Source organism: Helianthus annuus, chromosome 10 (genome assembly GCF_002127325.2).
Source record: "Helianthus annuus cultivar XRQ/B chromosome 10, HanXRQr2.0-SUNRISE, whole genome shotgun sequence".
NCBI classification, from domain to species: domain Eukaryota; kingdom Viridiplantae; phylum Streptophyta; class Magnoliopsida; order Asterales; family Asteraceae; genus Helianthus; species Helianthus annuus.
In genome coordinates this window covers 174,184,305-174,196,792 of record NC_035442.2, presented here as the reverse complement: position 1 = coordinate 174,196,792, position 12,488 = coordinate 174,184,305, and the positions used below count along the sequence as shown (strand labels likewise).

The window sequence follows — 12,488 nt, the reverse complement described above, 5'->3', positions numbered from 1 at the left end:
TTTATAATGCACACATCTACTTGTAAAAAAAAATCGCGGCGAACGGCGCTTCGTGGGGTGTAGTTCTCGCGGTTCTTACAACTCGAGGTGGTTTTCATTCTAGCGGCTCCCTATATATATATATATATATATATATATATATATATATATATATATATATATATAAGAGAGAGAGATAAATCTAATAATAATTTATTTTTTAACTATACGGGTATTTTAGTCATTTAACAATACTTAACTAAAAAATTCTAACAGTGTTAGAAATTTGGACTTAAATGGTTAAAAAAATGGCTATAAGAACTCATAGCGTCAAACATTTTGATTTTAGACTCAGTTGTTAAAACAACTAAAACAAAATGACTCAAAAAATAATTTACCTAAGAAAACATAACTAAAAAGACGTGCAACGCATGAAAACTAAAGTACGAAGTTTTTGCCGTTTTGGCTTTATATCACAAGAAACCAAAAAATGTATTCGTTATTAAAGGCCATATGGGTTGGCCCACAGTAAATTTATATGCCATATACTTTCTCACATTTTTATAACTATTTTATTGAGATGTTCTATGGATGTATATCTTGTCATGCTGCAAATCCTTATCTTTTTTATCTTTTTTATATATTTATTTATTTTTTTGTCTCAAACTAATAACCGAAGCAGTCCTAGGATAGATTGGAATCCGCCAATTATAAAAACGGCTTTTGGCTTTTTTGTCAAAATTAATTAAGTTTTTCAACACGAGACGGATTTTATTGAACACGAGACGTATTTTATTGAATAGTTTAATTATATATCCTGGATTATTGTTTTATACTTTAACTTATAGTAATGATAACTACAATTTTTTCACAAACCATTCAACATTAAATTAAATTAAATTTAAATTGAAACTATAAAATAGTTGAATAGTCATATAGCTTTAGGCAACCAACATAAAATAGTTGAAACTATGAAATATTAGTCCACTTTGGGCCCAACTTAGAAGCTCGTTTAAGGAGCCCAACAAGGGAAAAAGTCTGTGGGATTGTGAAGAAACTGTTGGAAATTTCGTGTAACTATTGGAAAATAATTTTTAGTCAATTTGTCAAATAAACTGAACGCAGCGGAAAACATGTACACGAGGTTCGGTTCTAAACGGTTCCACCAGTGATCTCTTTACAATCAAAATAGGTTATAATAAAATAAAAGAATCGTGACATCCAAGAAAGACACCTTGGTTCAACGAACGATCTCGCTAGATGATCGTTGACCACGAAATCATATTTGTTCGTTTGAAACGATTTCAAACTAAACCTTTAAACTAAAGAAAAAGTTCAAAAGGTTTACCTTATGCGTAATCGAAGAAACAAAAGAGACTGATGATACTCGTTACCGGTATCTCGAATCTCCGGGTTATCGTCTCTGATTTAGTGATGAAAAAGAAAGAGCCAAAAAATTTTCACTTTTCTCCTTGTTCACGTCGCAGGAGGGAACCGAGAATTAAAAGCGAATTCCTTTTCTTTTTTAGTTGAGATCTATCCTAGATAAATTACAACTCCTTTCTTTTTATTCCAAAGTCAGTATATGTCGGTTAAGCCATTAGCCAATTTTTGTTGATATATTTGCATCACAATAGAATTCAAATACCAAAAAAAATATCCTTTGAATTCAAATACAATATGCATCTATTAATTATCTCATAACTAACATTAACATTATATATAATATAATACAATACATATATATTATATGGTAGAGGATCCTGTAAAAAGTGCTCAAAGTGTAAGAAGTGTGAGAAGTGTATTATAACACTATATATAATACTATATAACACCATATAAACACCGTATAACAATATGTAACACCATATAATACCATATAACACTATGTAACACTATATATCATTATATAACAAATATAACACTATAGGTTGTCTGATAGCATGTCTATGATAGATGTATAGTGTTATATTTGTTATATAATGATATATAGTGTTACATAGTGTTATATGGTATTATATGGTGTTACATATTGTTATACGGTGTTTATATGGTGTTATATAGTATTATATATAGTGTTATAATACACTTCTTACACTTCTCACACTTTAGGCCCTTTTTACACTATCCTTACCATTATATATAATTTCTTATAATTAACAAATTAATTATAATATATCTTTTTAAATCCGGCTTTACGTAATTATTCCAAATAATTACCGGCTTCTTTTATTACGCTTATTATTTCGTGATCCGGTGATTAACGATTAAAACACCGTTAAATGTTCATTGCCCAAAGTGTAACTCTTTGGGTCGTACCTTGACGGCAACATTGAATTATAATCGACAATTGAACATTATATCCAACAATCTCCCACTTGGTCGATTGGCCGATTAAGTTTCAATGTAGACAATAGTGGGTGCCTAGCTGCATCATATTGCCCCCGGCAAGGTATGACATACTTATGTCAACTAATTCTTTGCAGTAATCAAACCTATGGTTATGCAAATACTATAGCCCTGGTAATCGACTCATTTATCCCTCTGTATTGAACACTTGTTGAACATGAGACATGGATCCAATTCATTCTCATATATCATTCAACCATTTCTAATTTCGTTCCTGATTTGAAGTGGTTTATCAAACTACTACTAGTTCGAGCGTGGCCACGCATTTAACACCAGTTCAAATCAACGAAAGGCGCCAGAGTGTTTTTCTTCTAAGTATAGAAGCACAGATCCCTTTGGCTACAAACAACTCCCACTAAACTTCAGATCATTCCCAAAACTATCCTTATTACTGCCAGTTACGTACAGCGTTAGATAGAATCAAAGAGCAACCATTCATTTAAGTTAGTTCTAGTATGTACCGCAGGTCTAAGGATACAATGATCGTACCTATTCAAAATGTCTTATGACTAAGATCCATGAAGATCATTTTGAAACGAGTTACGCCCAATATGATTCAACTAATCATATCAGTGAATATGGTTCTCAACACTTTGAGTATCCATTATATGGATCAACCATCTAATTCAAAATAGTCTTTTACCAGATTGGTTCTCACGAATCTGATAGACTACGGACATTTTAGAATACAATATTCATAGATACTTAACGTACTAATATTTGAACACAGATATAATAGTTTAAAAGACATTCAACCATTAAATTCAAATAAACATAAAATACTGTTTACAGTTCAAAATGCACCAAATTACTAAATTACAAAATCAGACCCACTGTCTAGCATATCTAAGACCTATACAATCAGCATGCTTCTCGTGTCTCACTTGAGGTATAGGCTTAGTAAACGGGTCCGCTAGATTCTGATCAGTATCAATTTTCTCTACTACGATGTCTCCTCTTTCCAAAACTTCCCGTATGTAGTGGAATTTTCTGAGAATATGCTTCGTGCTGTGATGCGACCTTGGTTCCTTTGCCTGAGCAATTGCACCTGTATTGTCGCAAAATATCTCGATAGGCTTCTGTATGCTTGGTATAACTTCGAGATCAGCAATGAACTTTTTCATCCAAACAGCCTCCTTAGCAGCTTCTGAAGCCGCTATATATTCTGATTCAGTGGTCGACTGGGCCACCACGCTTTGCTTAGAACTCTTCCAAGTTATAGCACCACCATTTAAAGTAAAAACATAGCCCGTCTGAGATCGTGAATCGTCACGATCCGTTTGGAAGCTTGCGTGAGTGTAACATTTTACTTTCAGCTCTTCTTCCAAACCGCCAAATATCAGAAACATATCCTTAGTTCTTTTTAAGTACTTTAGGATATTTTTCACAGCAATCCAGTGACTTTTACCAGGATTCTGTTGATATCTGCTAGTCAAGCTCAGAGCAAACGATACGTCCGGTCTAGTACATAACATGGCATACATGATGGAACCGATAGCAGAGGCATATGGAACCTTTTTCATATCCTCTTTATCTTTGTCCAATTTGGGACACTGATGACTATTTAGTACGGTTCCACTTGCCATTGGCAAGAGACCCTTCTTGGAATCTTGCATCGAAAAGCGCCGAATGACCTTATCAATATACGTACTTTGACTAAGTCCAAGTAGCCGCTTAGATCTATCTCTATAAATCTTTATTCCTAGAATATAAGCAGCTTCTCCAAGATCCTTCATTGAGAAACATTTACCAAGCCAGGATTTAACGTCCTGCAACATTGGGATATCGTTTCCAATGAGAAGTATGTCATCTACATACAGGATTAGAAAAGTAATAGAACTCCCACTTGCCTTCTTGTAAACACACGGCTCATCTTCATTTTTGATAAAACCAAATTGTTTGATTTTCTGATCAAAACGAAGATTCCAGGTTCGAGATGCTTCTTTCAATCCATAAATGGATTTATTCAACTTGCAAACTTTCTTAGGATTCTTAGGATCTACAAAACCTTCAGGCTGCTCCATATAGACATCTTCTGTAAGGTGTCCATTTAGGAACGCGGTCTTGACATCCATTTGCCATATCTCATAGTCATAATACGCGGCTATGGCAAGTAGAATCCTAATAGACTTAAGCATGGCTACTGGCGAGAAGGTTTCCTCATAATCAACTCCTTGAGTCTGAGTAAAACCTTTAGCAACCAATCGAGCCTTATAGGTTTGCACATTTCCATCCATATCTGTTTTCAACTTGAAAACCCATTTACTTCCTACAGTCCGACATTCGGGAGGAAGTTCAACCAAATCCCAGACTTGGTTGTCATACATGGATTGCATCTCGACGCCCATGGCTTCGAGCCATTTTTCAGATTCATTACCTGAAATCGCAGCTTTGTAGGTTGAGGGCTCTTCTTGATCAATTATCAAGACGTACCTATCAGGTGAATACCGATTAGGTTCATGACGATCCCTCGTACTTCTGCGGACGCCTAGTGTTACATCAGATTCCTGAATCCTATCAGGTTCAGATCCAACAACATTTTGTTGAGAGGCAGATTCGACTATTGGTTGATTAATTTGTGGTTCTCGAATTTCCTCAAGATCCACAAGATTATCTCCAATTCCTCGCGCCATAAGCTCATCCTCTAGGAATGTTCCTCGACGCTTAGTGAAAACTCTATTTTCAGTAGGATTATAGAAATAATAACCAACCGGGTATGCATATCCAATGAAAACAACTTTTTCACCGCGAGGATCAAGTTTGTCCGAAGACTCACTGGTAACATAAGCGTTACATCCCCATATGCGAAGGTAAGAGACTTTAGGTGGTTTACCATGCCACATCTCATATGGTGTCTTTTCTACCTTTTTAGTAGGAGCAATATTTACAAGACGTGTAGCAGTTTCAAGAGCATAACTCCAAAAGGAGTGTGGTAAGTTTGTACGACACATCATTGATCGAACCATATCTAATAAGGTTCGATTTCTCCTCTCAGACACACCATTGAGTTGTGGTGTTCCGGGTGGAGTTAGTTGGGATATAATCCCACACTTCTTAAGATGTTCATCAAACTCTTGATTAATGTATTCACCACCTCGATCGGATCGAAGTGCCTTAATCGTTTTCCCTAGTTGATTCTGTACTTCATTTTGGAATTCTTTGAACTTTTCAAAGGTTTCATGTTTAAACTTCATAAGATAAACATATCCATATCTACTATAATCATCAGTAAATGTAACGAAGTATCTTTCCCCATTCCTTGACATAGTCCTGAATGGACCACATACATCAGTATGTATGAGTCCTAACAGGTCTTTGGCCCTTTCACTAGTTCCGGTAAAAGGGGCCTTAGTCATCTTGCCACTTAGACAACATTCGCATAAATCATAAGTCTCCTGACCCGTGGATTCTAGAATCCCTGCGGTCTGGAGCTTCCTCATGCGATTGATGTTAATATGGCCAAGACGACAATGCCAACGATATGTTTGATTAAAGCTAGTTTTAACACGTTTAGAGGAAAGAGAGCATACTATATTATTTGATCTACTGTTAGAAGTATCTATTTCATAGACACCATTGTGAGGCTTAGCCTCAAAATAGAACACACCATTTAAAAATGCAGAAATGCTACCATTAACATTATCAAAAGCATAATTAAAACCTTGTTCTCTTAAAGCAGAAACAGAAATAATATTCTTAGTCAAACTAGGAACATAAAAAACATTGTCTAAAGTAATAAACAATCCAGAAGGTAATTCAAGAATAAATTCTCCAACTGCCTTCACAGCAACATTCTGCCCGTTCCCAACGTGCAGCTCTAAGTCACCCTGCTTCAGCTTCCTAATCCTTTTTAGTCCCTGCAAATCATTACAAATGTGAAAACCACATCCAGTGTCAAACACCCAAGATTTGCTCGAAAAGGAAAATAGATCAATAACATGTATACCTGAGGATTCTCCAATCTGCAGCTTCTTAAGCTTCAACTCAGCCAGGTACTTGGGACAATTCCTCTTCCAATGCCCGATCTCATCACAGTGAAAACACTTGGCATCTTTATGAGGCTTTGCCTTCGGGGTGGCAACCTTTTTGCCTTTGCCCTTGTCTTGCTTAATCGCCTTGCCTTTTCCCTTGGATTGCTTCTTCTTGGTAATTCTTCCTTCCCTGATCGCCAGCACTGGATTGCCCTTAGTTGGGATGTTTGTCTCAGCAGTTTTTAGCATCTGATGCAACTCTGGGATCGTTCTTTCCCACCCATTCATGTTATAGTTCATTACGAACTGATGATATGAATTGGGTAGCGAGTTAAGGATCACATCCGTAGCTAACTCATTACTAAGGGGTGCGTTCAGACGCTCCAGTTGATCAACGAAAGACTTCATTTTCAGTACATGAGCACTGACCGAAGTACCTTCCTGCATGCGACATGTAATGAGAGATCTCATCACCTCAAAACGCTCATGACGAGCTTGCTGCTGAAACATGTTTTTCAGCTGCTCACTCATCTCATATGCTCCCAAGTTTTCCAGATTCTTCTGGAGTTCTGGAATCATCATAGCAAGCATAAGACATGTCACATCTTGGGAATCATCAACATGTTTTTCCCATGTCCTACGGGCTGGACCCGTATTAGCAGCAGGTGCTTCGGGAATTGGTCCTTCAAGGACATAAGCCTTTTTCTCCGCCCTGAGAACAATTTTCAGGTTGCGGTACCAATCCATGAAGTTAGAATTATCAAGTTTAGCATTTTCAAGGATGGACTTAAGCGAGAATTTGGTGTTATCAGAATTGTTTGTAGACATCTGTAGAATTTAGAAGAAAATTTTATTAGTAATTTTCATGCATTAACCTAATTCAATTTTGACCCAAGATTTACAAAATTTTAGGAATTAGGATGAGATCCCATCTCCCCATAACTCAGTGAATGGACTTAGCACTCTTCACTGGCATAGATTGAAGGGTAGGTGACGATCACCAATTGTGTCAACTACACAATTCTCGGTTTGGGGTCGCATGACGAGTGTTGTCAAGCATTGGTACGTTAACCCCAACTACGCCCACTTTCACAACCGTAGAAGACGAATGCAGGGTAAACACTAACATTCGCTCTCGTGTCGCAAAAGTGATATTTGTCCTCAAATAATAACCGTAGCCCGGCCCATGTAAGCATGGAAATCGCGGAACTACCCCTAACCAAAACCGTAGGCCTGGATGCAGGGTAAACACTAGCACCAGGGGTTCGGATAGATCAGTTCGGGTGTTCTTAATTTAGGGTGGCGTAGAATATCGATTTTAATTTGGGTTATATTTTAAAATTACCAGTTCGGGTTGTTTTAAAATACTTGTACGGCCAATGGCATGAACATAGGCTATACAATTCCTTTGTAAAAATCAATTTTACGTTTTAATTTGTGACGACTTGAAACACCTTTCAATCACTCGACCGATTAATTTTAAATACCCTATTTAATCTAAGTTGGTCGTGTCGCAAATTTATTTTAATTAATAACATTTATTAATTACGGTTTTCAAATTAACTTTTAATTTTTTGTAAAACCAATTTTGATTTTTGTATTTTAAAATAAACTGTTTATTTTAATTACCTATCCAATACTTAATAAACCTTTTATTAAAATTGTCGTTTTAATGATCGTGTATTAATTATTAATTTTATGGCGTAATAAACATCTCATGGCAAAACACAAAATAAATAAATAAATATGCAATTCCGGGTTCATAGTATGTTCGGTTCGTTCGAGCCCAAGAACGTGAACCGAGCCCATTAAGTGTAGCACAAACCCTTTTGTGCTCCCACTTAATCTTGGATCCAATCCTAAAAAAAAACTTCCTTTTTTTTTGTTTGTTTAAATTTCCGATTGGAAAAATTTAATGAGTTCTATTTTTTTTAATAAAAAAATATATATCGCTTTCATATTAAAATCATTATTTCAATATTTCCAACTTTTTAATTTATTTAACCGCGTAGCTAAAAAAAACTAATTTAGTACGCGTGTCATAAAAAAAAATTCTAAACCCGGATTTGCATAGTACGATCATTAAGCTAAACGAAATAGGTTAAGGCCAAAAATTATTTCAAAGAAGACTTTGACAAGTGTTAGTTTTGGCCTTAATACAAACTTGCCTATAACTATTGTACGCGACAAGTTCCTATGCCAAATCTACTCGATTTTAAGCATGCAATCCTATAAACTATTTTATCAAAAATAAACCTACTTTGATTTGTAAGGTGGCTCTGATACCACTTTTGGAAATTTCGTGTAACTATTGGAAAATAATTTTTAGTCAATTTGTCAAATAAACTGAACGCAGCGGAAAACATGTACACGAGGTTCGGTTCTAAACCGGTTCCACCAGTGATCTCTTTACAATCAAAATAGGTTATAATAAAATAAAAGAATCGTGACATCCAAGAAAGACACCTTGGTTCAACGAACGATCTCGCTAGATGATCGTTGACCACGAAATCATATTTGTTCGTTTGAAACGATTTCAAACTAAACCTTTAAACTAAAGAAAAAGTTCAAAAGGTTTACCTTATGCGTAATCGAAGAAACAAAAGAGACTGATGATACTCGTTACCGGTATCTCGAATCTCCGGGTTATCGTCTCTGATTTAGTGATGAAAAAGAAAGAGCCAAAAAATTTTCACTTTTCTCCTTGTTCACGTCGCAGGAGGGAACCGAGAATTAAAAGCGAATTCCTTTTTTTTTAGTTGAGATCTATCCTAGATAAATTACAACTCCTTTCTTTTTATTCCAAAGTCAGTATATGTCGGTTAAGCCATTAGCCAATTTTTGTTGATATGTTTGCATCACAATAGAATTCAAATACCAAAAAAAATATCCTTTGAATTCAAATACAATATGCATCTATTAATTATCTCATAACTAACATTAACATTATATATAATATAATACAATACAATACAATACATATATATTATATATTATATATAATTTCTTATAATTAACAAATTAATTATAATATATCTTTTTAAATCCGGCTCTACGTAATTATTCCAAATAATTACCGGCTTCTTTTATTACGCTTATTATTTCGTGATCCGGTGATTAACGATTAAAACACCGTTAAATGTTCATTGCCCAAAGTGTAACTCTTTGGGTCGTACCTTGACGGCAACATTGAATTATAATCGACAATTGAACATTATATCCAACAGAAACCATTACGGTATATAAGCAAAATAGATCGAGGGAGTAAGAAAGGAATGAATATTGTTGATGTGTGTTGTCTTCTTCCAATCTCTACTCTGTAATCTCTGGTTTCCCATCCCCTTCTTTGTTTATATTTTGTACGGCTTTCAATTTCTAAATTGTAATCATTTACAATCAATATAAATCTATCAAATTTTATTCCTGCTCGAATTGTTGTTTAGTTGTGAATTATCCATTCACAACATACGTATTTATTTTCAAGAATTTACTGATCATGTATTTATTTTGGGAATTTTGGTTTAATTAAGAAGTTCTTGCAGTTTTGGCCTTTGTATCGCAAAAAAAACCAAAAACTTATTCGTTGCTAAAGGCCATATGATAGGGTGGCCGGTTAGAAATTGACCTGCTTTGGGTCTATAATATATACGTAATATACTTTTATTCACCTATAACTATTTTATTGAGATGTTCTTTGGATGTATATCTCATCATGTTACAATTTTTTTTTATATTCTGTTTTATTTATTGTCTCAAAATCTCAAATCAAGAACCGAAGCATTCCTAGTATAGAAAGGAATCTACGTGTGGCTTTTTTCTCAAGAGAAAATATTAATTTTCAACACTAGACGTTTTTTGATTGAATGGTTTAATAATATATCTTGGATTATTGTCTTATGCTCTAACTTATTGTAATGATAACTACATTTTTTCATAAACCATTTGACATTAAATTGAAACTATAAAATAGTTGAATAACCAAATAGCTTTAGGCAACCAACTTAGAAGACTCATGACAATTGGAAAAGAAATGCCCCAACCAATGTTACAAATGAAACACGAAGCTTAAGTATGATAAAAATTCAAAAGGATACTGAGACCGATCAAGCTAGCTAGAAGCGTACAGGGACAGTGTGACCGGGTTCTTATCGCAACCATAAACGTCACAATAAGCTTGCATTGTTAACATGAACACAGTCACAATGCTAACTATGAACGCCACAATTTTCCATGAAGATCCAACAAAACCGCCTATAGTTGTTAAAACCACTAGCAACCAACGTGCTACCTTCTTCAAGAGCAAATATGTTTTCATCCTAACTCCACTTTCATAAACCTTGTTAATATCATCGATCACATCTCGCAACGTGGATTTCCCTTTAGTTTTCACGGTGGATATAGAACTACTCATCCCTGTGAATAGTTTGGCAACTTCATCGGCACCCATGTCAGTGGTGATAACCTTCTGACTTTTGAGGTACTTGGCATCATCCTTGGTCATGATAAGCCCACACATCAAACCCATGTATTCATTAAGTGGGAAGCTATTCGAGTTGGCAGTTAACGTTTCGTAAGCAACCAAGTTTCTTAATATGATTTCTGAGTCGTTGTTCAAAGTAATTCTTGGCAGGTAAATATCTTTCCCTTCAATGCGTATATTTTGAATGCCTTGGTCTTCTTCTAGGCTGTGAAACTGGAATCCAGCTTTATCATGAAGTATGGAAGTAGAAGGGATAAGAACTTTAGTTTGGGAGAAAGTTTCAAGATTAGTGACAATTTGTTCATATGCCTTAACAATCTCTTTCTGCGGAATCTTTGTAATGAAACTATAAAGCTCTTCAATAGAGAATGTCATCCCCGCACGTTGGCTCTCACCTTCATCATTTGGTTTTTCCATTTTGTGAGAATCATCAGGGAGTTGGTCCTTACGGACATTGTTTACTATTGAATGATACATATAATCGAGAAGGTGGTGTACACTAGGAGGAACCTGTGACTCCAAACACAACTTAAGTGGTGAATGGATCTCACAAAAGACTCGAAACACGGAAGGTGAAAAGTTATTGATTGAATGGGAGGAATTACCCGATGACGACGAATGTAAAGTATCGTCGATCTCCTTCAGCACCATAAATGGAATTTGGTTTTCCACCATCAATATATCTTGTGCAACCATTCTTTCTTTTGGACCAACTTTGGGTGTGGGCTCATGATGAGGAACCTTTAAAATCTTTTCCCATTCAATTTGGTTGTCTACAGTCACTACAAGTTCTTTTGGATGTAGAATTAGAGGATAACAAGTATCTCTAAACCACACCATTTTCCGCTCTAGAATCGTTTCAAGTCCATCATCTCCCACTATAGAAATTAGATCCTCTTCCACTTCATGTTTCATTTCATATGCTTTCTTCTTCAAAGAAAGTAGATACTCATCCTTATCTTCTTCGAGAAGGACAGTATAACTATGGAACAGATGAATCAAGAAGAGGCCATCAATGGCAAAAATTCTAGCCAATGAGTCGTCGTCATCTTGTAGGAACATGTCATAACATGAACGGACCATGGGGACAAATTTTCGAACTTTATTAAGGACATGGAGTTTATAATCCTTGATGTCGTGACCCTTTAGGACCTTTCGCAAGACGCCAATTTTTTTCTGTTCCATCTTCTTATATGTCTGCGGCCGAAAGTGATGAATCGGACCTAGCCCGATCTGTTGTGGTTCATAGGCCTCAGGTTTTTTTTGGGTTATGGTTTCAGGTGCTTGAAATATTGAGAGAGAAGGGGTTTCGGCATCAATTTGTAGCTGATGATCGATGATTTCATCAATTTCAACAACCCATTTATGCTCTTTAGGGTCTGAAATCAACAATGTATCTATGGAGGCCATATGATGATGATGATATTGATGGTGGCACTTCGCTAGGATGCATTAACTATGTAAATGTGATGCGTTTATATAGTGTATAATTACTAGGTGTGAGCTTTGTGCTACTTGTAATATAAAAAAATGTGATGTGTTTATATAATGTATTGAGATGTCACTTTGTGCTACTTGTAATATAAAAAGATTAGATGTGTTTATACAATGTATTATAAGGTGTGAGCTTTGCGCTACTTGTAATATAA

The 12,488-nt window shown here is 35.4% G+C and overlaps 1 protein-coding gene across 1 annotated transcript; it reads right to left on the bottom strand.

Moving 5' to 3' along the window:
- Window positions 1–10,467: 10,467 nt before the first annotated feature.
- On the bottom strand, window positions 10,468–12,249 carry LOC110883411 (putative UPF0481 protein At3g02645). Its single transcript, XM_022131174.1, has one exon. The coding sequence runs from the start codon at window positions 12,247–12,249 to the stop codon at window positions 10,468–10,470; it is 1,782 nt and encodes a 593-aa protein (XP_021986866.1).
- Window positions 12,250–12,488: the final 239 nt, after the last annotated feature.

Excerpts from the sequence above, each read along its gene's own strand:
- LOC110883411 (XM_022131174.1), bottom strand. The coding sequence starts at position 12,249 with ATGGCCTCCATAGATACATTGTTGATTTCAGACCCTAAAGAGCATAAA.